This window comes from Sus scrofa, chromosome 8, assembly GCF_000003025.6.
Source record: "Sus scrofa isolate TJ Tabasco breed Duroc chromosome 8, Sscrofa11.1, whole genome shotgun sequence".
Lineage (NCBI taxonomy): Eukaryota > Metazoa > Chordata > Mammalia > Artiodactyla > Suidae > Sus > Sus scrofa.
In genome coordinates, this window is record NC_010450.4 from 2,619,070 (window position 1) to 2,643,605 (window position 24,536).

Below are 24,536 nucleotides of genomic sequence, written 5' to 3' on the forward strand. Positions count from 1 at the left end.
ATGTGGGGTGGGGGTCTGAAAGCTGGGATGCTTGGCAAAAGCTGGGGAACACCCTTGGGCCCACACGGGCCTCGCTTTGCAAACTGTGAACCGAGACACTGAGGCCAGACTGGGTGACGGAAGGAGGCCCTCGCCCCCCTCCTGTACCTGCCCCCCAAACATCATCTCTCAGTGTCGGAAGCCCACCTGCTCCTGTCGGCCTTGGCCCAGGCCAGCGGGAAGCCATCCAACAACCTTGCTGGCCCTGGTGGGGCTCCGGCTGGTGTCCTGCTGGGGTCGGGGCACTGCTCCAACGGGACACCTCACCTGCGTGTGGGGTCGGCCCTGCTCAGGCCCAGGACACCGGACGCAAGGGACCCCAAGGACACAGCCAGGAGGAAGCAGGGAACCCACTGCATTGCAGACAATCCTTCTCTAGTGGGTTGAATTGTGCCCCCCACCCCCAGAATTTTTTTTTGTCTTTTTAGGGCCACACCTGTGGCATATGGAGGTTCCCAGCCTAGGGGTCGAATTGGAGCTGCAGCTGCCGGCCGACACCACAGCCACAGCGACGTCAGATCCAAGCCGTGTCTGCAACCTACCCCACAGCTTATGGCAATGCCTGTTCCTTACCCCAGTGATCAAGGCCAGGGATTGAACCTGCATTCTCAGGGATCCTAATCGGGTTCATTACCGCTGAGCCACAACGGGAACTCCCAGATTTACCCAACGACATCCTTATCTCCAGCACCTGTCAGCGGCCGTCTTTACAAAGGTGGGTGATTAAAATGAAGCCCTCAGGGTGGGCCCAGGTCCCATATGACTTACAAACAGGCGACATTTGAGAGAGAGACGGGCGTGGAGGAAAGGGGGCCTGCAGAGGCGCGGGGCGGGGGGTGTCCAGGAGCCAAGGACGCAGGCCTGGGGCAGACCCTCCCTCACCACCTCCCAAGGGACTAGCCTGCAGGCACCCTGACTCGGACTCCCAGCCTCAGGACCAGGAGACGAGTGTCCGCCATCTGAGAGCACGCAGTCTGCCCCGTCTTTGTCACACAGCCTCGCTGACCAGCACACCCTCTATAAGCCTCACTGCCAGGCTTCCTCACTCCCCACCCGAAAGACCCACCTGCTCAGAGAGACAGACCCGGAGGGGCTCTGTGGGAGGTTGGGGCCTGCTGTCCCTGGTGGCCTCACAGGACAAGGAGGGGGCAGAGGGAGACCCTTCTTCTTGGAGTCAGGACCCCCCCCAAAATCCGGGAGCCTGAGTGTGACCCTGGGGTAGTGCTTCCTGCCGGCTCGCCTGCCCTGGAGGCTGTAACCCCAAGAGTGCCACCTGCTGTGCATCTCCCCCTCCCAGCAGCCAGGCTCCCCCCACCTTCCCCTTGGCCTCCTGCCCCTCTTCCCAGACACACAGCCCTCAGCTTCAGACCACGTCTCAGCTGCCAGCCTGGCACTACTCTCTCCACGTGGGACCTGGGGATCACAGCCCCACTGAATCTCAGCCTGGAAAGTAGAGACCCCTCTGGATGCGAGGCCTCAAGTCCCGGGAAGGGGCCACACACAGACAGACAGGTTTGAAGGGCGGTCCCACTACTGGCGCCTGTGGGACGGAAGAGCCCGCACCCCGGTCACGGCAGTGGACAGGCTGGGGCGCACCTGCTCAACAGGGGCCATTCCCTCCTCCGCAAGCGCCTCGCACACAGAGCCCTCGTCCCCTAGGGAGGAGAATGAAACACTTTAATACAACGGAAACCCTTGGCTGGACGGCTTTGGAGGAGGAGGCAAGAGCAGGAGCCCCGGGCCAGAGCGCGGGGCTAGTACTTGAGCAGCCAGCGCGGCTGGTGCTGGCCCAGCGACCTGAAGTAGGACCACCACCAGGGCTTGCTCCCGCTGGCCTCGGGCAGTCTCCGGGCCCCCAGGGGCTCCTGGCCAGGCTCCTCGGGCTCCCCGTGTGGGCCGGCACCTCCGGGCCCATTTCTCCTTGGCCCAAGAAGGAAATTTTTGGGTCCGGTCCCCAGAGGCTGGAGGATGAAGTCCACACGGCCAGCCCTCTTCATCCGGGCAGGGATGGTGACTTTCTTGATGACCTTGGAGTAGCCGGGGGCTTGAGCAATGACGATGTGGGACCCTGGGGGCAGCAGTCTCCAATAGTCACCATCTGGGGCTGTGGATGATATAGGATGGAAACGGCTCTCGGACCTGGGCTCAGACAGCCTTGACATGATGGCTAACGGGGGGCAGAGGGGGCGGCAGCCTGGAGGGCAGACAGACCCCAAAGTCGCACTCGCCTGGATCGTCCTGCCTGCAGCCTTCCTTTATCAAACTCCTATTCACCCCTCAAAGCCCTGCTTAGGCACCACCTCCTCTCTGAAGCCTTCACAGCCCAGCCCAGCCCCACAGAGTCTGGACCTTGTTTCCACCAGGAACTGGCATGACAATGCATGATTTTTTAAATCAGCTGTGAAATAAATCCCTGAGGGCACCCAGAGCCCACTTGGACACGTAGCTTATCAATGAGATGCAAGCGCTGGGATAGGAACCAACAGGCCCCCTCCTTTCCTCTCTGAGGAGGTGGCGTGGGTCCAGCAGTCTCTTCTGGAGGAACATGAAATCCACAACGACTGTGGGTCGCCTGAGTGAGCTTCCCCTGGGGCAGCGCTGCGGGAGACACAGCTGGAGGAAGTAGAGCCCAGGCCCCGGCTCAGCCCCACCCACCGAGCCGGCGGAGGTGGGTGCGGGACCCAGCCACGACGCGGCCGCAGCGGTGCTCACCCGTGGTGATGTCGTGACGGATGCCCTTGACTGAGATCCGGGCGTTTTTGACCGGCTTGCCGAACTTGTCCATGACCACGCCTTTGATGCCCCGGTGCACCTGAGGAGGCCCGGAAGGGTGCGGGTGTGGCGCGTGCCCAGCCCCGCCCGGCCCTGCCCACCCCCAGGGAAACGCCTAGCCCTGCGCCCCTCGCCTCGTCATCGCCTTGCGTAAGCCACCCCCTCTGGGCCTCCGTCTCCTTGCGTAAAGTGAGAGTGACCAGCAGGCCCATCTCTGGGGTCCCCCCAGAGCCCAGCTTGCGGGGGGTGCTGGCTGACGACACCTCCTGTGCCCCCTGCTGAACTCCTGTGAGCACCTCTGACCCCTCCTTCACAGCCAGAGCCAAGGCCCCCCGGCAGCGTGGGGCAGCGGGAGGACGGGGGCCCAAGGGTTTGGACCAGTCCCAACCTGCTCTCTTGAGCTTGGGCGAGCTCCCCAGCATCTCAGCCCTGCCTGTCAGGCTGAGAACAACTAGAGCTCAGAAGCTCACCGTGAAGGAGCCCAGGACACCCCTGGTGGGAGGGGACACGCGAGGCGGGGGTGGGGGTTCTTTTCTGTCCCTGGAGGCTGCCCCTCACACCTTCAGTGTCACCCAGGACCCCCAGCCTCCATCCCGGCCCTTCCTCTGCTCAGAATGCCTGACCCACCCCCTCACCCGGCCCAGTCCTCTGCCCTTGGAGACACAGCACGTGCTCCTCCTCCTCCGGGAAGCCCTCCCTGGTGATCAGCCACATCAGGGGCCCCACAGCCCTGGCTTCCATTCTCCCAGCCCTCCCCTCACTGTCCCATCCTGGTCTGCCCTCCCTCTGCCTCCAGCCTGAGAGCAGAGGCCAGATACATAGTAGGGCCTCATGTTGTGCCGGCACACACCGGCTAGATTCTGGTCCGTCCTGCTCTGGGGCTGAGGAGAGGGCGCCGCCCCTCCCGCCCGACAGGGGAGGTAGACACGGCCTCCCCCGCCAGCCCCTCCGTCGGGCCTGGTCAGGATCACTGCGGAAAGGCCTCAACGACCCGACAGACTGATGCTTATCAGCGGACCCAGGCGGCTTTCCTGGGGGCGGCCTGGGGGCGGCCGCGTGCTGCCCAGCCTCCCGCGGCATCCTGCCTGCGATTACATCTTTAGACCCGAGACTTCACATACAATATCCACGGAGCGATCCCAGCTCCATTTAAGGCTCCTTAAAACTCATTTTCACAGGCGGCCGTAAAACAGAACGAGCGAGGAGGCCTGGCCTTCAGCAGCCACTGATGTTGATGGCCCACGCGGCGAGGCGGCTGGCACAGCCGCGGGGAAGAAGCTCGGCACGAACAATGTCCGGTGTTCGGCCGGGCCTTGCTCGCTTCCCGTTGCCGCGGCAGCCGACCCGGAGCCCCTGCTGCTTCCTTCCTGGAGGAAGGTTCCTGATCTTTGCAGAAAGCGGGGGGCTCTATAACAGAACTGGGGTTTGGGGCAGGCGGATCTGAGTTCCAGCTCTGGGCAGTGGCTGGTGACATGGAGCAGCTGGCTCACTCTCTGACCCTCTGTCTCCTCCTCTGGCCGCCTCACAGCCCCTAAGAGAACAGGAGGCCGTGCATGGCCCAGCGACCCCCAAAAGCACAATCCCTCCCCAGGGCCCCCATTCCTCCATCTGTAAAAAGGGGCACCTGCCCACGGGCCAGGGCCGGCGTCAGGATTCGAGGCCATGTGTTGGGGAGGGGGTACCAACTGTAAAGTGCTGTGCACATGCAACCCTCACGCTCGCCCTCAGATGATCCCCTTAGGACCTGCGTCTCGTTGGGACGCTGTGGCAACATGCAGTTTTTATGATTCTTAAAAAGGCTCGGGAAAAGTAGTTCCCATTGTGGCACAGCGGAAACGAACCCAACTAGTATCCATGAGGATGCGGGTTCGATCCCTGGCCTCGCTCAGCCGGTTACGGATCCGGCGTTGCCCTGAGCTGCAGTGTGGGTGGAAGACAAGGCTCGGACCTGGCGTGTCTGTGGCGATGGCCCCGATGTGACCCCTAGTCTGGGAGCTCCCGTGTGCCGCAGGTATGGCCCAAAAAAGCAACAGAAAAAATTAAAAAACCTTGGGAAAAAGGAGAAAGCAGAAGCCCCTATAAAACCGCTATTCTCTGCATCGGGACCTCCCGCCGTCTTTCAGCAGCCTTACCTCATTCAGAACCACATCCCCGGGTTGGAGCCGGGCTGGGGGCATTGAGGGATGGGGCCGGGCAGGGGAGAGGCAGCGGGACCTCTGGTCTGGTCCCCACGTGGTCCCCAGGCCACCGAGAGACTCAGCCCTCTGGGTCCAGCGAGGGGCGACTTTAGACATGTTCTCGGAGGCCCCCCGCTCATGGCCTGCCTCTTCTGCCCACCCCTGCGACCTCACCCCCTGGCTCCGCTGCCCCACTCCCGCCCCAGCAGCCTGTGCCCTCCCCTCTGAGTCTGAGGACAGACGTGGCCTTGCCCGGACCACTCGGCCACGCTGCTGCCCAGAGCCCTCACCTCGGGGTCCCCACGCCGTGCCCACCCTGCCCCAGCCCCACGGCCACACTCCTCACGGGCCTTCAAACACCCCAGTGAGTTCTAACACCAGCGGGGTTCCTTCCCTCACCGCATTTCCCTACTCCTCCAAGACGCAGTCCAGATGCTGCCGCCTCCAGGAAGACCTCCTGGCCTCCGATCCTGGGTCAGGCGCCTTCCCTGAGCTGCCTTGGTCCCTGCACTCCCTGGTTGAGACCCTTGTACCAGGGACCGTGACACAGGCCCCCAGGTCCCCAGCGCCCCCAGGGAGGCGGGTGGCCAGTGCGCCTTCACGCATAGCACGGTGGTGAAGGATCGAACACGGGACATGTGACCGTGACCGTGTCCCGGCCGAGGGGGTCAGGCCTCCCACGCCAGGCCCCGGGAGCTCACCATCTCCACGAAGTTCAGGAGCGGCTCCTTGTTGTGCTGCCAGAGCGTGTAGAGCGCCTCTTCCGGGGGGAACTTGACGCAGCCCAGCTCCACCGTGATCTCAAAGCAGTTGCTGTGCAGATAGTTGAAGTCGGACATGCCTGCGGCACCGGGCGGGGGACGGGGGCGGCTGAGCAGGGGGGCCTCAACCCCCCTTGGCTGGACAAGCCGGGGGGTCATCCTAAGCCCACCTCCCATATGAGCAGCCCGAGGCCCGGGCCTCCACGGCTCCCACCCAAAGTCCCAAGTGGTTTGGCGCCCATGCACGCGGGCTCTCCCACCATCCATGCAGCCCCTGGGGGTAAGAAGAAGCCCAGTTCCAGGGGAGGGGCTGGCAGCACGCGGGCCACATGGGGCCCTGGGGTCCGAGCCACTGGCCCTGCCCTGGCCTGGACCCGACTGACTATAAGGTCCATTCCCCTGCTCAGTCCCCAGAACAGCCTGGAGGGCAGGTCCTCTTACCTCCGTCCCTGGGGTGGCACGGCCGAGCCAGGCTGCCGGCCGGCCAGGGAGGTGGCAGAGGCTGACCCCCTGTTCTGCCTTTCCCTGATCCGCTTCTGGAGGACTTGTCCAGCTGGAGCTGAGGCCACGCTCCGAGACAGGGCTAGAACCCTGAGGGGGCCAGTTGGCCCAGCCCTTCTGAGCCTCAGGGCACCTTGGAGCCCTAGTACCCAGCAGCCACCCTTCCCAACTTACTGTCACACTCCCCTGTACCTGGCACCTGGCCCTGGCCACCAGCCCAGGCTTGCCCTGGCCCAAGTCCGCGGGAAGGGAGCCTGGCCGGCCTCTCCGAGCTCAGCCCCCAGCGGGGCCTCTGCAGACCCCGTTCATGGGTCATAACCGAGACTCGGTGCCCAACCTCTGAAGGTCAGGGGACCTGTGTGTCTGGGTCCTGGGAGGGAAAGAAGCCGCCCTGCCCGCAGGAAGGACCACACACGCCATCATGGGCAGCAGGGGTGCTGAGCAGGGGGCGGCCGTGGCTTCAGAACAGGAGCTGAGGGGCCGCCTCCCCGCCCACAGAAGCAGAGGGCAGGGGGTGCGAGGCCCGGCTCTGACGGGAGCCGGGCCCTCGAGCCGGCCCTTCTCCGTCTGAGCCCGACCCCCTCGTCTGCGAATGACCTGGGTAACAAGGGTCATGCCAGCAGGGAGGAGGGGCTGGCAGCTTGCGGCGGCATCTGGGCCCAGCCCCCAAAGCCCCCAGGCCAGGGCGTCACCTGCTCCCACACTTCAAAGAAACAAGGAACACAGTTTTAGTGTAAGTGCAACCCACGCATCACTGGGGCGTCCTAAAGCCCCCTCCGACTTCCCTCATCGGATCTAACGGGGGTCCTGCATTCCATCAGGCAGCCCCGCGAACCCCCAGGAGGCAGACGAGAACTGGCCACGGGTGGACGGGTGGGGTGTTAAGCGATCATTAACCAAACGACAGAGAGGCCAGCACGGAGTCCGGGTGGAGCCCTTCCACCCCCTCCCCGCGCCTGGACGCTCCCAGGCAGCCACGAGAACCGAAGGCGGCCCACCCCGAAGTCTCCCACCCGGGGCGGCAGTTCGCCCCACGCAGCCTCTGCTGCTCTCCCACCTTCTACAAGTCCTAGGAGTTCTAGAAGTTCTAGAATCCCTGCAAAAGCCACTGGGAGGAGCTCCCAGGGCCCAGCACCCCCGCCCAGGGGGCACCTCCCGTGAGGCCCCTCCCCCAGCGCCGCCCCCGGGGGGCGCACCTCCCGTGAAGCTGTACCAGTCCGCCCCGTTGATGATGCTGCCTCTCTTCAGGAAGTTGCCCCCACACCTGTTCTCCGACCTGTCCATCATCATGGGATGCACGTCCGCATAGGCTCTGGCCAGCAGCTTGAACATCTGGGAAGGAGACGGGGAGAGGGGCCCCTGTGAGGCTGAGAACGGAAGATGGGGCTCACTTCAGGATGCCCGCGGAGCAGGGGGCAGTGGTGAGGCGAGGCCTCCCGAGGGAGGGGACCGCCCTGGGGGCACACCTGCAGCTCCGGTGGGAGAGGGACCAGGGTCCACGCAGAGGGCCCAGCCTGCGCAAGGGGTGGGAGGTCAGAGCTCAGGGCACGGGTGGTGGGTGTCTGGGTGCAGCACAGAGCCCTGCACACCTGGCTGGGGAGCCTGGGCTTCCTCTGGAGAGAGGCACCTGCGGGGGTGCTGGCAGGGCACCTGGCTGTGCAACTTATAAAGCACTTGCTGCCCTGGTGCAGGAGGTGGGCCTCCGAGAGACAGGGAGGCCGGGGTGGGCTTCATTTTCACCGACTTCATCTCCCAAGTGAACTCCTCTGATAACCGTCACTCCATTTCCCCAGGGGACAGCCAGCCCCCGCGGGCGCCACCTGCCAGCTGCCATTACGGCATGCATTTCCATCGAGGTTGGTGGCAGGACAGGAGAGCAGCTTAGAGGGGCTGCCACCCTCCTTGGGGGAGCCTCGGAGACAGGTCTGGGGCGTGGCCAGCATTCCTGTGCAAAGCCCCTTCGCCACGGGACCCCCAGCCCAGAGCTCCCCCACCACGCCCCCACCCAGGCAGGACTCGGCCATCTGACCCCGGCCATCTGACTCGGACGCGGGTCTGACCCCGGGTACAGGCTCCAGGCAGGGTCCGATGGATGAGGGGCTCCCCGGCCTGGGAGAGGTCTGTCCTGGGAAGAGGACCCCTCTTTAAGGAAGGGGGGTCGGCAGTGGGGAGCTGCTCCCGGCCAGAGAGAGGGCCTCTCCTGGCGACTCAGCCCCCAGGACCTGGGGCCGGGAGGGATGGGTCCGGTCTCTCAGGGATAGGATGGCGGTTTCAGCCGGGTCCCCAGACACAAGCCCCCGCATGTCCTTCAGTCACGGAGGTGGGCAGTCGGGCACCACGGGCTGCCTTCAGCATCGGCCACCTTCGGCCAGGTGTCCAGGTGCTGACAGGGCTGTTTCTAGAACACTGCCCTGGCCCCCACCTCTCTGGCCTCCACCATCGGTCTGCAAAGTGGGACCTAGGCTGCTGGGGGGAGGTGGGCCAGCCCCTCTGCTCCCCTCCACCGTCTCCTCTCTCCTTCCTGCCCTGGGGCTCCCTCCTGTCACCTGTCCGTCAGCACCCCCCTCCCCCAAAAGGCCCAACCTGGGGGCGGGCCCGGGAGGAGCTCCGCCCAGAGGCCAGGCTGGTGGGGGAGGAGAGGGGGGTGGGCAGGCAGCCCTGCCAGCCTGGGGGCCATGAACGCAGCCCCTCCTCACGCCCCCCCACTCCCCAAGCCTCCCCTGGGACCCCGGTTTCCACAGAGACCACCACAGGCAGCCAGGCTGAAGGATTATCAATGGGTGATTGATGGCGGGACGGACCGCTCCCTTTTCTGACTCTGCAGGGACTCGTTGCGGCAAACTCCCCCTCCCAAGATTCAGAAACGCCCAGCTGGCGCCCCAACAGCTCCCACTGCCCGGAGGACTCAGGCCTCACCCAGTCATTGGCCCAGCTCTCTGATGGCGCAGGGAACAAGGTGGGGCACAGCGGAGACCACCCAGCTGCCCTGGGGGCACCTGCTGAGCACAAAGCACAGAAACTGGCAGCCCTTCACGCCCCAGGCACGTGCTGGATGCTGGAGTGAGCAAGTGAGTGAGCAAACGAGTGGATGAATGAGTGAGTGAGTGGGTGAGTGGGTGAGGGCCAGAATGAAGGGGTGCAGGAACCATGACAGGGGACACAGGTGCTGCTCCCCCAGCTCTGAGCCATCTCTGCTCAGCCTCCCCAGCTCCCTCTGCTCCCTGACTCCTGAGGCTCTGAGGGCATCTCCACCCGGCCCTTCAGGGACACCCCTCAAGGCCTATCTTGAGGCTGAGGACCTAGCCGCCCCCACATCCTGCACACGCACACACACACACTCGCCACACCACACCCTGCGTGGCCCGGGTCACCTGGGCAGCCCCTGTCCTGGCCAAGGCCACGCTTTCTCACCCTCGCCGTTTCCGGCTCCTTCTCCCACCAAGACAGGGCTCAGGGCTCCGTCCTGTTCACCTTGGTGGCCTCAGGACCAGCCACACACAGGGAACGGCTGGCTGCGGCCAAGTTGACCTGCGAGTGGCCGCAGGAGGAGAACGAGGGAAGCCAGCTCTGGACAAGGGTCAGTCCAGGCCTACCCTCCCTGTCCTGCCCCTGTATCAGGTGGAAAGTTCCAGAAGGCGGCAGGGGCAGGCTGGCTCTCTGCCCTGAGTCTGGTCCACCAGGGGGCCTGCTGGGAGACCAAGCAGGCGGCTCGGACTTTTCTAAGCCCCTGAGGCTGGTCAAGGAAATACCTTCAAACTCTGTCTTCCCCGGGGAGTCGGGAAGCTCCCCCCGCCACTGCCTCCCGATGGGGGAGGGTGGACAGGAGGTGGCCTCGGCGGCTGCGTGTCATCAGAGCAGTTTGGGCAGCTAAGCTCCAGTGCACCTGGCTGTGACCCATCAAAGATCACTCCCTCCCCACTGCAGCTTTCTCAGCTCCCGCGCCCTTCCCAGAAGACCAGCCTCAGGATCAGGCGCAGGGAGGGACCCCAGCAGGGCAGGGGTGCCCCCAGGAACCAAGTCTGCTTAAGGGAGGAATGGGGTTGGAGACGGTCTGGCCATCATCACATGTCCCATCCCCTGCTGGTCTGACCAGTGAGGGAAAGAGGCCTGGAGCGGGGAGGGGCCAAAATGCCTACTTCCACCCCAGGCAACCCCTGGTCTCAGGATCCTGACCCTTAAAGGGGAGGGAAGTGCCAGGTGCCAGCCGGCGGCCCTGCGTGGTGCAGCACTGCCCTCTGCCGGCGGCGCTCAGAACCCCACCCTCCCCAGGACAGAAAACGCAAGGGGCCTGGGGGGAGGGCACTCCACCAGGGTCCCCAACCCCGGGCGCTCCAGGGAGAGACACAGATGGAGGAGGAGGTGGCCAGGGGAGGGAGGGGGTGCTGCTGGCTGGCTGGAAGGCTTCCTGGAGGAGGGGGTTTGGAGCTAGGCCTGGAAGGCTGGGGATGTGGGCTTCACTGGCTTCAGAACAAGAAAGGCTGTTCCCACGGCCGCCTCCTGCCCCCCCAGCGCACCCTCACCTTCTCATCAGGCGTGGGAGAAAACATCTTCTCCTCCTGGGGATGCTTGGAGAAGTCGAAGGGGTAGGACACCACCAGGTCGCCCCCGTGGAGGCTGGCGGAGAGCACGAAGGGGACCGCCCGCATCCACTTCATTATTGCCTTCGTCTCGGGGGCCACCTGCCCAGGCGGAGCGGTGGTCCTCAGGACCAGGGACGTCCCCACCGGCCACCCAGCCCAATGCCCAAGCTAGGATCCTGTTCAGGCCCCGCGGGATGCACACACATGCCCGCCCCCCCACCTAACTCATCCCCACCTCCTGGGATGCCACCGCCTCCAGGCAGCCTTCCTGGGCCCCATCACTGAGCACCTCAGACGCTGGGTGCTTTCTGTGTGTGCTCCCTGGATCCCACCAACGGCCCAGTGAGGGTTATTCCTATTTCACAGGAAGCCGAGGCTGGGGGGCTAAGGCTGTTAAGTGCCCGGCTCTCTTGCCCTGGGGAAGGGCAACACCCGAGGGTCAGAGTAACCAGGGACCCTCAGGTGCATCAGGGGGCGCGGCTCCTACCTTACCCCACCAGTAGTGCTGTGGGATGGCGATGTGGTCGCTGCGCGCGCCGCGGGCCGAGGCCGTGCGGTAGTACTCGGACGTCAGGTCGGGGAAGTTGCGGTTCAGGTCCAGGTTCTGGGCGTTCTGCCTCCCGCTGGTCCACCCGTTGTAGCCGGCGCCCTGGACACACAGGCCACCCCCAACCAGGGGTCAGCACGCCCACCCTGATCCTTCTGAAGGAGGCGCAGCGCTGGGCTGAGAGCCGCAGGCGGGGCGGTGGTTCCTCTCTGACTTCATGTGACGAATTCGGGAGCAGGCCCCCTGGGCTGCCCTTGACCCCTCTGCCGTCTCTGCAGCCTCCAGGCTGATCTTCCAGCCTCAGGCTTTGCACGGGCTGGGCCCCACCTGGGGGGCCCCACTCAGGGTCACCCCCACCCCTGGAGCCCCCTCCTCTGGCTGGGCAACACCAGCTCCTACCACTCCCTTTCATCTTATTTCCGCGGCAAGTATCACTTTTAACACCAAAAACTGCCAGTGTCTGTCCCACCCCCACGCAGGACCTCGCCACCTAGGATGGTGGGTGCAGAGCCTCCACGACAGCTAATGGCTGAACAAATGGGGGTGTCCAAGGCAGGGGCCATGGGACCTGCTGAGAGGCGCTTACCTCGGCAGCCGCCACCTCATAGCCGTCGGGATTCATGGAGGGCAGCAGGTGGATGCGGGTGGTGTTGAGCAGACGCTGGATGCGGTCATTGCCCAGCAGGTACTCAGAGCACAGGTATTGGGCCAGGTAGATGAGTATCTCCCGGCCGGCCACCTCGTTGCCATGGATGTTACCAATGAGCTTCACTTCCGGTTCCACTAGGAGGGATACAGTGACCTGGGGGTTGTCTCAAAGCTCCGGGGTCCCCAGAGATTTGAGGGCCCACAGGGCAAGGGTGGCCGGGTGTACTGGAACCTAGGCATACTTGTTTGGGGCCAAGTGTCTCTGTGACTAATGAGGTCTCATCAAGGTCATCCCTTTGGTTGAGCTCATCTGTGAGGCAGGGCAAGCATTATTAGCATGATGGCACAAAGATACTGATTAATAATAATGCGATCATTGGCCTGTGTGAATTTCTTCCATGGCCACTCTTCATGTTTGTGCAGTAAAGTGGGGCATACACTGGTGCTCAGATGGGAAGGCAGCTGGTCCTCAGATGGATGGATGGAAGGAGAGTGGAGGGATGGATGGGTGGGTGGATGGAAGAAGGATGGAAGGATGGATGGATGGATGGGTGGATGGACGGATGAATGGATGGATGGTTGGATGGAAGGATGGATGGATGGAAGGATGTGTGAATGGATGAATGGAAGGATGGATGGAAGGATGGATTGATTGATGGGTGGGTGGGTGGATGGATGGATGGTTGGGTGGATGGATGGATGGTTGGATTGATGGATGGTTGGATGGATGGATGGGTAGTTGGATGGATGGGTGGGTGGGTGGATGGATGGATATACATATAGATGGAAGGAGGATGGAAGGATGGATGGATGGATGGATGGGTGGATGAATGGATGGATGGATGGATGGAAGGTTGGATGGATGGATGGATGGATGGAAGGATGGACGATGGTTGGATGGATGGAGGGATGGAAGGAGGATGGGTGGTTGTTTGGATGGATGGATAGGTGGGTGGATGGATGGATGGGTGGTTTGGGTGGATGAATGGATGGATGGTTGGATGGAAGGATGAATGGAAGGATGGATGGAAGGAGAATGGAAGGATGGATTGATTGATGGATGGATGGGTGGGTGGGTGGATGGATGGATATACATATAGATGGAAGGAGGATGAAAGGATGGATGGATGGGTGGAAAGATGTGTAGATGGAAGGAGGAAGAGGGTGGACAGATGGGTGGGTGGATGGGTGGATGGAAGGATATACATATAGATGGAAGGAGGATGGAAGGATGGATGGATGGATGGATGGGTGGATGAATGGATGGATGGAAGGATGGTTAGATGGATGGATAGATGGGTAGATGGGTGGTTGGATGGATGGATATATAGATGGAAGGAGGATGAAAGGATGGATGGAAAGATGTGTAGATGGAAGGAGGAAGGAAGGTGGATGGATGGATGGATGGATGGATGGATGGATGGATGGATGGAAGGAAGAAAGGATAGGTAGATAGTGCATGAATGGGTAGGAGAGTGGACCAGAAGCCTTGCAGTCCTGCTAACTGTGTGACTTTGGACAAGTCACCTCTCCTCTCTGAGAAGCAGGAGCTCATCTGGAAAACGGCATCTCCCTCCTGGGCTGTGCACGGCCCCAAGGACCTCCAGCCATGGGAGCGAGTGGCCATGGCCCCCCCACATTCCCAGGATATATATGACCCTGAGGCTTTCCACACCAGTCCTCTCCCTTGGCGCTCTTGGAGGGACACCCCTCACCCACACATTCCCAGGCTTCAGCCAATCCCGTAAGGGGGAGTCCTGTCTTCAGTACAGAGTAGGTGGCAGGGCAGGCCTTGGAGGCTTGGATGGGGTCAGAAGACCTCTGACCTTGACAGAGATAGACAGGACCCAAGCCACCAAGACGGAAATCAGGCTGAGTGTGGCCAAGCCAGCAAAGGGGGCCAGAGCCACTTAGCCAAGATGAGGTGTGTGTTTTGTAACTTTAAGGACCAGGGTCAGATGGCCCTGCTCCTAGACACAGTCCTGGGGACAGAGGAATGGAGGGACCAGGAGAGGAAGGACTGGGGCCCTCACTCATCGACTCCCCCCGCAGAGGCAGAACAGGCCCTGCGCCTGGGTGCTCTGTGCCCTGGAGGGGCCTGCCGCCATCTTCCCCTCGCCACCCAGGGCACTGAGTCTTTACTAGAACATTTGGATTCCTGGGCCAGACTCCCGAGCCGCCCCCCACCCCCGGGGCCCCTGCCTCTCCTTGATCTGCCCCTGAAGCTCAGTTTCACAGGAATTTTTCTCCGTGCTGGCACTGCAGGCCCAAATGGCCCTCTCGGCTATGGCAGGGGAGCCGACCCCGACTCAGCCCTGCAAGAATGGCTCCAGGGACGGCAAGGTCTGGCATGTTCCACCTGGGTCCCCGTCTCAAAACAGGACCTCAGCCTCACACGAGCTCAGATGGCCGGAAACACGGCTGCATTCACATCAACAGACCAAGCAACGTAAAGGGGGGGTGTGAAGAGCCAGGACCCAGCGCCCACACACCTGCCTGGGTCTGGACGGGCCAGGGCGAGGCGGCAAGAACAAAACGCACAAAGCAGTTAGCTTTCAGTCTAGACGACGCACAAGGCGCGACGTGCCTCGGCCACGCCCACCCCTCCCCTCCTGCCTCCCAACCCGTGCCCCCCACGTCTCCAGGACCCTGCCCCTACCTCCCCCACCGCACCTCCCGTGGCACGACTGTGACAGAGGTCGCACACGCCCCGTGGATGCAGCAGGCCCCCCGGTGGGCCACGCACACCCCGCAGCCCCCTCCCACGCCCCATCACCCAGGCAGTGGGGCTTTGATGAGGACCCCGGGCCCCGCAGGCCGGAGCCTTCGGCCAGCAGTCGGGCCTCTCACCCCGGCGCCTGAGGCCACAGCGGCTTACTCAGCTCGTGCTGGCCGGGCCGGCTGGAGAGCTCAAGGACCAGCAGCTCCCGGCCGTCGAAGCTGCGCCCGATGCTGTAGGTCTTGGCGATGTGCGCGCAGCGGGCCGCCGTCCGCTTCAGCACGCGCACCATCTGGGCATACGAGTGGTGGGTGAAGTGAATGAAGGTTGCCGGGTGGCCGGAGGGCAGCGCCTCCTCCTCGTCCAGGCCTCCTGGGGGAGGTGGGGGGGGCTGGGGTCAGCACGGGGCCCCCGCGCAGCCCCCAGCTCCCTTAGGACGACGACAAAGGACCCTCACCACTCCCAGTGCCCCACCCCTGCCACACTGGCAACGGGGGGAGGGCAGGCTCCCTGTGTCCCCCTCAGACGGCTCCCCAGCCGTTCTGTGTTGGTGTTTGTAATTGAAGTCTTCTTTATAATACTTAATTTTGACAGCTGATGACAGTATCCCACAGACATAAGGCAACGCAGCTCCTGAGGTCACGGTGAATAATTGTGTGTGTGATTAGTTGGGAGATTTTATAAAACACTGAACAGCAGAACAGACAGGCACAGGGACAGAATCCTCAACCCAGAGAGCCACTGTCAGCTGCCACCTCCTGACTCTGGGTGTTTCTGGGTGCCCTGAGCCTCTAGCTGTAAGGAGCCGGGGTGGGAGGCGGGGGGAGGCAGCAGGGAGATGTGAGTCCCCTGCGGCTGTTTCTCAGCATCGTGATGGAAACAGGGTCAACGTTTTGCCAGTGAGGCCACGAGCTTCTGAAAGGCCCGACATCCACTTCCCCAAACTACGATGAGCCAAATGTTTGCTGTCAGAACCAATACAGCCCGGCGCAGGGCGGGGGGGGGGCGGGGGGGGGGGCTACTGAGGCAGGAAAGAAGCTCTCCCCAAAGTTAAAGTGTCCTCAGGAGAAACGCCTGGGCTCCCAGGCGGAGGGCCGGACGCTTGGCAGCACTGTCCGCAGGCCAGCTGGCTGTCCCCTCCCGCTCACACAAGCACCCCAAGGACAGCCCCCGTGGCTCTGCGCCCCCCCCCCACGACCCCAGGGACTCAGGCTCCAAGGATGCAGGTCCCTACAGGCTGGACCTGGAGAAGCCTGAACAGTGACTGCGTCTCCCAAGTGTCTCACTTGGCCTGTGGTTTTGTTTCTGCTCAAAATGGTTTTTGAGGGAGAAGAAAGCAGATGGAAGCAGCAATTTGGGGGCGGAAGTGCCCAAAATAATCTCTCTCAAGCCCACTCGGCGGGCTTTCCCAGGGCGGCGGGCTCGGCCCCACGGAGACGTCTGGTTTCCTTCCTCTGCTTCGCGGCCCCCGCCCAGCTGCCCCCACTGCCCAGCTTCCTGCCTCCTGCCTGTCTGTCACATGCCACCCACAGGTCACTGCCTTGCATGGGCCCTGCAAGTGGGGGCAGCTCCCCCTCCCCCAGATTCAGCTCCAGGATTAGAGCAGAGCCCTGCACAGCCCGCCACAGCAGAGCTGGAACCCAGGGCCCCCTGGAGGCCAGCCCCAGGCACCCCTGCGTCCCCCCTGCCACCCTCGGGGTGCCGACCTGGAGCCACCCACAGCGCAGCCCTCAGAGCTGTCTGGTGACCAGACAGATCAATCCCTCCACCAGCGCCTGGCCTGGAGCTGCCCCCTGCTGCCCCTGGCCTTCGCAGAGCCTCCACTTTGCCACCTATAAAGTGGTTACACCAATGCCCCGGGTCACTGTGGGGTTTTCAAAAGACGACACATGTGTGGGCCTCGGCCCCAGATCACATAATGTGAGACATGAGAAGCCAGAAGCCAAGGTTGTCTTGTGCCGTCCAATGTCACACTGGCCACATGTGGCCACTTGCATTTAAGCTCAAGTTCATTAAAACCAAATCAAATCCAAACTTAGGTCCCCAGGGGCCGGAGCCACATTCCAAGCCCTCAGCAGCCGCGTGTGACTGGTGGCTGCCTTCTGGGACAGAAAGGTCTCTTCTCGGCGCTGCTGTGGGCCATGCTGCGCCTGGAGACGCCCCTTCCCACCCACTCGGGAAGCCCAGCCAGGGGTCACGGAGCCTCGCGGAGCGCTTAGCCCACGCCCCAGCATCGTCGCCAAGCGGTGCCCTGGGAGCTCCTTGCACACCCCTTGATACGAGCAGCTCACCACTGCCCAGAGCTGCCCATTCCACCTGCACTGGTCCACGTGAGAACCGAGGCCCATCTCTGCAGCCCCTCTGGCGGCGTCCTTCACCCCTGGGGCTCCACGGACCCCACTTTGCGGAGACCAGCTGCCAGGCAATATCCTACGTGTGATCTTTCAGGACCGCCCACGGGCTCCAGTGGGCAGGCCTCCCCGGGGACGCCCCCGCCCCCCCACCCTACCCCGCCCCGGGCCCTGCAGTCCTCTGGGGAGTGGCTGCTGGGCAGGCCTCAGGCTCTTACCCACCCCTGCCCTCCCGGCCCGGGCACCTGCATCCAGGGCCTCCGTGTCGGGACCTCGGCCGAGGCACCTGCCCACATGACTGGCTCCATTCCCCACCGCAGTCCCGGCCACAGAGCCCGGGCCCACCTCGCAGCTTCTCCAGGGGGTCGTAGCAGCCTTCTTGCTGGCTCGCGAAGTAGCGGCCGCAGTCGAGGAAGTAGGGCCAGGCCATGTCGATGGCGTCAAAGGCAGGCTGGCAGGCTTCGCGCAGCCCCTCGCAGACGTGGCGGCAGGGCCTGCGCACCTGGCCGCCCTGGCATCGGGGGGCCAGCACGGCGCAGCCCAGCAGGCGCAGGTCGGGGTTGCACTGGCCCTCCAGGAGGTGGTGCAGCACGCTCAGCAGCACGTACTCGGAGCTGGACTCCACCACCTCCCGGGACCGGTGCTCCAGCAGCGTGGGGAAGGCCGTCTGGTTGTAGGCGGCGTCGCTGCAGGTCCTGAGCTGCAGGTCCACGCATGTGGCTGCGGAGAGGCGGGGTCAGCGGGTCACCCCCTCCTGCAATGCCGATGACCGAGGGCCTGCTCTGCCCGAGCTGCCCTGCTCAGGGCCCCAGGCCCACAGGGACAGGCACCCACCATGTGACAGGGAGAGCCCGGGACCAGGTCTCCTGGGGAAGGGCCGGACACGGGCTCACTAGTGAGTGGGCCGGGGTGGGTCCCAGCTTCTGCGTGGGCCAAATGGGTGCAGGAAAGCCAGCCCGGCCGAGGGTTTGCCACATTAGGGCACGTGGTTGGCTTCTGCAAGGGGACACTCTTGCCACTTAAAAAAAAAAAATCGAGTCTCTCCACTCAGAACATTCCAGATGCCCAACTCTGGCAACAGGAGATGAAGAAATGTCTGCTTCTGAGCACCTCCGCTGTGCCAGGCCCCACATCCCCTTCCAAACCACCCCGAGACCAGCTTCCCTTTCCTCGTTTACAGAGGAGGAATCCAGGGCCTGGAGGGTGCTGCCACCACAGCCCCAGACTCAGCAGGTTCAGGCAGGCGGCTGAGGGCCAGGGAACGCCCAGGATAAAGAGCCAGGGTGGCGGGCCGTGCACACCGCAAGATGGGACCCGACCCACCTAGAGCCCACCTGCAGGACCGGGGGGTGGGAGGGGCAGGGAGGACCCTCTGCAGGAGCCCGGGGTTCAGCCAGGGTCGGGAGCCAGCGGCACGGAGGGAAGGGCCCCCCGCTTTCATTCGGATTTCTAGCGGCGTGACATGGCTTTGGATTTGATTCATGGGCCATCTTATTAATCCGCCGCTGCGCAACCCTGGGTTCCACCCTCCAAACACGGTGACGGCGGAGGGTCTGCAGCCTTCCTACAGAACAAAACCAGGGGGCCGGGTACCATACCACTGTCCACAGCTGCCAGCCGGGGGCATCCACCTGGGGAGAAAGAGATGGTGCTGTCAGGTGCGCGGATCCCCGCCCACCGGTTGTCCCCCAACGTGCACTAAAGGGGCTCCTGCCTCTCATGGCAGCCCCCAAACACACACACGGAGCGCTTGCTGGGCCCCCAGCGCCCTCCCCACCCTCCCCAAGCATCGTCCCACTCGGCCTTCAGAGCCACCCTCTGATGTCAGCACGGACATTCTCCCCCATTTCACAGGAGAGAAGACTGAGTCTCAGAGCAGTCACAGGACTCTCCTAACGAAAGACAGCCAGCACCAAAGAGCCCTGACTCAGAGTGCTGGCCAGTCGCCATGGTGTCAATACCTCCACGGTGGCCAGTGTCTGCTTCCAGCAGCTGAACAACTAGTTCTCACCAAACTGGCAGATATTTAGCAAGCAGCCCTCGGAGCCCGGACCAGAGGCTGACTGACCCCACCTTATTCCAAGCTCCCCCCAGTCCTGCAGGCGCCGGCACCCCACCATCCAGAACACGCTGCAGTGCGTGGCCCCAGTTCTCTAAAAAAATGACCATCGCACAGACTCTCCTTGGTGGCTCCGAGGGCCTGCTCTGAGGTCCAGACACACGGAGCCGGACAGGCCAGTGCAAGAGCCCTGGGAGGGGCGGGGCGGGAGGGAAAGGCCAAGCCCTCACCCTGTGACATCAGTCAGAGCCCAGGCCTGGACCACAGTCCAGCAAGGGCGGAACTGCTTCCAGGGACTCGCCTTACGAGCTGGGGGTTGTGGGAACCTTCCTGGATGCACATGAGCCCCCAGTGCGGGGATGCAGGAGGCGGTCCTGCGGGGTTGGCCAAGGAGCCCCCACATGGGTCCCCCACCATGGACTAGGCAGCCACAGTCCCTGCCCCTGGGGCCAGCACTCGTGGGATGGAGGCGTTCAAGCCACCAGCGTGGCACCAGGTGAGCCAAGGACCCCAGGCTGTCCTGACGGGCTGGCACCACGTGGGCAAAGTAATGGGCAAAGGACACTTTTCCCGAAGTATCCGGGCCATGAGACTGCCGCCCTAACATAGGGCAGAGACAGCAGCGTGCCCCAGCCTCTGGACGATGCGCTGGGATGGGGTCGGTGGTGAGTGGTCCCATCACCGGGCCCCCGCTCCCAGCCTGCAGCCCGGGAACTCCCAGCAGGCGCCCGACTCCACGCCTTTATGGTCTAACGTGTCCGGACTTGTGGCACCGCCCTCTGCAGAGCAAGGAGGCACGAGGACAAACGAAAACCCGAGGGAAATAAGGCGAGGACAAGAAGCTGGCCCCGGGCTGTGCTTGCAACACGGTGCTGTCCTCAGGCGGGAGGATCCAAGGGGAGCAGGGCCCCGGGGGAGCATCCATGCCCAGCACTCACCCTCAGAATTCACGCTCAAGCCAGCGCCCTTGCAGCCATGTGAGCTCGGACCCGGGCAGATGCCATGACTCAGGAGCATGAGGCCACCCCAGATGGACGGCTCCGGCCAAAGACACCAGTCTGCCCTCCGCCCACATCCCCAGCCAGCGTGCGCCTCGGGGGCCCGGCCCCAAGCTGAGTCAGGGGAGCTAAGGAGGGCTCAGGCTCAGCAGCTGCTCCATGAGCAGGGCTCCCTCGGGCCCTGGGGCCTCAGGAATCGCATGGTGAGGAGGCCGGGGCTCAGCCACCACGCCCGCCCCTTCAAAGCCCCAGATCTGAGTGGATCTGACAAGTGCGCCCCTCCTGGTTTCGCGTGGCTCCAGATCTCCCTAACTCCCAGGTGGGGAGACTGACGGTCAGGGATGAAGCCCTCTCTGTGCCTCAGTCTCCTCACCTGTAAAATGGGAGTGACGATAACAGTGCCCAGTCCGATGAGGTGGTGCTGTGAGCGGGGCCTGCACCCAGGAAGGGCTCAAGCAATGGCAGCTCAGGGACGCACGGGGAGAAGAAGGGGGGTCCCTTGTGACCCTCCCAGCAGACCTCACCGCTCAGTGGGGTGGACAAGCAGGCGGCATCTGCGGCCTTGCCACCAGTGCTTTCAGGTGGCCACCAGGAGCAAGACGGAGAGATGGCTGGACGGGTTTCTGGGGCTCCCGTAGGAAGAACCACAAATGGGTACAACAGGCACGGATGCTCTCCCAGTTCCAGAGGCCAGAAGCCTGAAATCGAGCTGCTGGCAGGCCTCGTCCCTTGGCAGGACCTGGGGGAGGGTCCTGCTCCAGCTTCTGGGGCCCTGGCAACCCCGGGCTGCGGCCACATCACCCCAGTCTCTGCCCCTGTCACATGTCCCTCCTGGTGTGTGCATCCAAACTTCCGGCTTCCTCTAAGGACACCAGTCACTGGATTCGGAGCCCAGCCCAGCCAGCACAACCTCATCCTAATCCGACCATATCTGCAAAGACTCCGTTTCCCAGCAAAGTCACAGCCGCGGGGCAGGGGGGTGAGGACCCAATTCCACCCCCAACAATAAGCAGGATCCAGGGGTGCCTTCGGGGAGCGCAGGCTACGGGGGGGGCCGGGAGAGGGAGGGCAGTTCTGGATGCACCGCCCAATAGGCTGGTCACTAGCCAAGTGTGGCTACTGAGCAGCTGAAATGATGAGCCCAAATCGACAAGTGCTGTAGGTGTAAAATACCGCATTCCAGACCCAGCACCAAAAACCAGAATGTAAAATAGTTCATTCATAGTTTTCATATTGGGGGCGAAATAGTGAAACAATATTTCCAATACACTGGCTAAATAAAATGTATTGTTACAAGTTAATTTCACTTGTTTCTTGTTATCTCTTTCCGTGGCTCCTGGGAAAATGGTGTGTGGGGCAGGCACCGCTCCGTTGGACAGCGCTGGTCCAGACCACACGTGACATTGCACCTCTTGACCACAAGGTGTCAGCACGGCTTCAACCAAGCAGCAAGACGGACCTGGGGCTGGACATTGCCCGCGGCGTAAAGGAGTAACACCCCTGAGTGAGGTCCGAGGGGCCGACCACCTGCCCAAGACCACACAGCAGCACAGATCACTCAGGATTTGCACCCAGCCCCACCTGGCCCCTAGAAGCATAAAAGGTGCCTCAAACCCCAGGCTCCAGGTAAAGACCTGGTGGGAAGGCAAGGCACAGCCTGGGGAAAGGGGCTGAGCCTCCTGCTCTGGGTCCTGGAACAGAAAGACGGGACGTGGACATAGCAGCCTGGACTCAAGCTGCCTGGCCCTGCCCGCATCAGCCTGCTTTCTGGAAAAGGCACTCGGCTTCCACGGACCGCGTAGGCTCGTCGGGAAGAAGATCCAACTGCGGAAGGAATTATCCTAGAAACAGGCACTGATGCCACCTTGGACCGAAGACAGAGATCCAAGTGGGGAGGGGGTCCCTGGGGAATAGACAAATCAGGGAGAGCTTCCCGGAGGAGGGGACTGTAATCCTCAATAAGCCTATCATTCTAGACATTCCCTGGGGTCTTAGGGGTTCAGAGGAGGATCCATCCGCGGCTCCAGGACAGTCCCACCTGCATCCTGTGTGTGCACCTGTGCGCACATATGCAGGCATGCCCACTGCCTTTCTGCAGGGGGGGGGTGGCGATGGGGGCAGGGGCAGAGGTGGAGAGAAAATTCAATTTGGGCCAAAAGAGAAGAAAAGGAAAAACCGGGCCTTGGCACACTTAGGCATTTTGCCCCTGGCATGTCCACTAGGCTGGCGCCAGCAAGTTCTCAGGTATCCACAAACCTCCAGTGCCTGATTTGGAATCTGACACATCCGGACCCTGAGCCGGAGGGGCCCCCAAGGCTGCAGCTGATAAGGACCCGAGGGCAGTGGACTGGACGCCCCCTCAGCTTTATCCATCGAACCCGAGTCCCAGCGCTCCCAAGATGCCCGAGGTGCCGCTGCACCACGGCGGGAACTCAAACACGCCGTGAGTTTCAATGTGAAGCGGAACAGGCCGGCTCCAGAAGGGCAGGTGTGGTCAGGACCAGAGCCCCGGCCCCCCTGCCCACACCTTCAGGTGCGGTCACTCTCCCAGGCACACAGCCCCTGGGTGGTCTGCGACCCGCTGTTCTCCCCCTCTTCCTGCGCCAGAATCCGCCAGGAGCACCCCCTCCCCCTTTCCCAACAGGGACCGCACCCCCTCGCCGGCCCTCTGAGACCACTTCCGGAGACTTTGCGGCCACATCACAGAGTTGGGAGGGAGGGGTCGAGTTTGCGGCCCAGAGGCCGCCCCCGTCCTGCAAGGACCGGGGACTTTGGACGACCCCTCTTCTTGCAAAGCCCTGGCACCTGCTCCCTGGGTCCCCACCTGCGGGGCGCTCTCCATCCGCTGTGCTCTGACCAAGAAGAACCCCTGGCCACCGGGCACTGGGTGCCTCCGCTGCCCTCCAGCTGCCTGTGCGCTCCGGCCGGGGGTCCCCACCGGGATGCGCTCGGAGCGCTGGGTGCGCCTTCCTGGGCAGAACCGCGGGTCCCAGGTCACAAGGCGCCCACTTGGGGACGGTCTCCTGGGCCATGGCTCACGCGAGGGGAAGTTCCCGATTCCGGGGCGCCGCCTTCCACCCCAGGGTGCGGGCGGTCGGGCCTTACCCGCGGGGTCCCAGGCGGGCTCGCACCCGGGCCGGGCGGCGGCGAGGACCAGCGCCGCGAGGAGGAGCAGCAGCGGCGGGGGCGGCATGGTGGGCGGCGGGCGAGTGATGTGGCACTCGGGCCGGGGCGCAGCGCCGCTTGGGCTCCCGCCCCCCACGGGCGCGGAGTCGGGTTACAGCGCGGCGCCAGGAACCGCGCAAGGCGATGCGGCGGGAGGGCCCGAGGAGCGCAGCCGCTTCCGGGCCGGTGCTCCGCCCCCAGGGGTGAGCAACCCCCTGGGGGGAGGGTTTGCCCCTCCCACCTGACCTCGGGATCCCCGCTGGTCGTGCCTGCAAACCCTGATTCCGGGCCCGGGCGGGGACAGGCGGCTCTGGGGGCGAGGCGGGGTCCTGGCCCAGCGCCCCACCCCACCTCACCCCCAGCTCAGGACCAGCATCCGGGGAGAGGAGTGGGGGAGTGTCCCCACCTCCCCACCCTGTCGCAGGTCGTGGAAGCACTTGAAGGGTCTCTGGGGGTGTCAGGTACCAGGAAGGGCAGGTCCAGGCCAACTCTAAGGTTCTCTATGCCTGCACACTGCCGAGAAGTCCCCTCCGGGTCTGGCAAGGAGGCTGGCACAGGGGTCCTCGGTGCCACGTGGCAGTTCATGGACTCAGAGAGTGAAAGGAGCCCATCCATGTCGGGTGGTAGCATAAAGGCTGACAGGGCTGTGTCCTCCCCCACTTCACACCGGGTGAGAGGGCAAAGGCAGAGAGCCCAGGGCACACACGTCCCAGGGGGCCTGTCTGCACCCACTCCCCTCCCCATGCCCCGCCAGCACCCCCAGGAGCCGCCTGAGCAGGAGGCCTAAGGGGACTGAGAGGGGGAGGTCCAGGCCCCTCGACCCCAAGGGGAGAGGGGAGTGGTCCCTGGAGCCCCGGCTGCTGTCTGCCAGGGGCCACGCACTCCTCCCAGGGTCGGGACTGCTTTGGGGTTCAGCCCATGCCTTTGAAGCCCCCCTCCATGGAGCTGGACAGGTGCTCGCTCTGCCATCCAGATGTGCACACATCTGCCTGCCGCCACTTCTCACAGCCCACAGCCGCGGTCCAGCCAGCCTACCTCAGTGTGCTCATGCCAAGGGCCCAGGGATAATGCGGGCCAGACATAGGGTCCACAGCCCAGCATTGTCCCCTGGGCCAGTCCCCTACCAGGCTGGACCATTGTGGAGCCAGGTGCTTTTATGGGCTTCCTTCGGCAACTGTGCTGGGAGACAGGGAAGGCTGGATCCTGGAGCCAGATGCCA

The 24,536-nt window shown here is 63.5% G+C and overlaps 1 protein-coding gene across 1 annotated transcript; it reads right to left on the reverse strand.

The window, feature by feature from the left end:
* Positions 1,696-23,455, reverse strand: CPZ (carboxypeptidase Z). Its single transcript, XM_021100949.1, has 11 exons — positions 23,258-23,455; positions 18,694-18,726; positions 17,441-17,815; positions 14,904-15,116; positions 11,964-12,160; positions 11,318-11,479; positions 10,771-10,929; positions 7,447-7,582; positions 5,690-5,829; positions 2,752-2,851; positions 1,696-2,143 (listed from the first exon to the last, which is right to left on the reverse strand). The coding sequence occupies exons 1-11, from the start codon at positions 23,343-23,345 to the stop codon at positions 1,794-1,796; spliced, it is 1,953 nt and encodes a 650-aa protein (XP_020956608.1). The 5' UTR covers positions 23,346-23,455; the 3' UTR covers positions 1,696-1,793.

What these genes read in the sequence shown, in the direction of transcription:
- CPZ (XM_021100949.1), bottom strand. Translation starts at nt 23,345, where the DNA reads ATGCCGCCCCCGCCGCTGCTGCTCCTCCTCGCGGCGCTGGTCCTCGCC. An exon ending in GCCCGCCTGGGACCCCGCGG is followed by an intron (nt 18,727 to 23,257) that starts GTAAGGCCCGAC and finishes CTTTCTCCCCAG; the next exon opens with GTGGATGCCCCCGGCTGGCA. An exon ending in TCCTGAACTTCGTGGAGATG is followed by an intron (nt 2,852 to 5,689) that starts GTGAGCTCCCGG and finishes GGGCCTCCTCAG; the next exon opens with GTGCACCGGGGCATCAAAGG.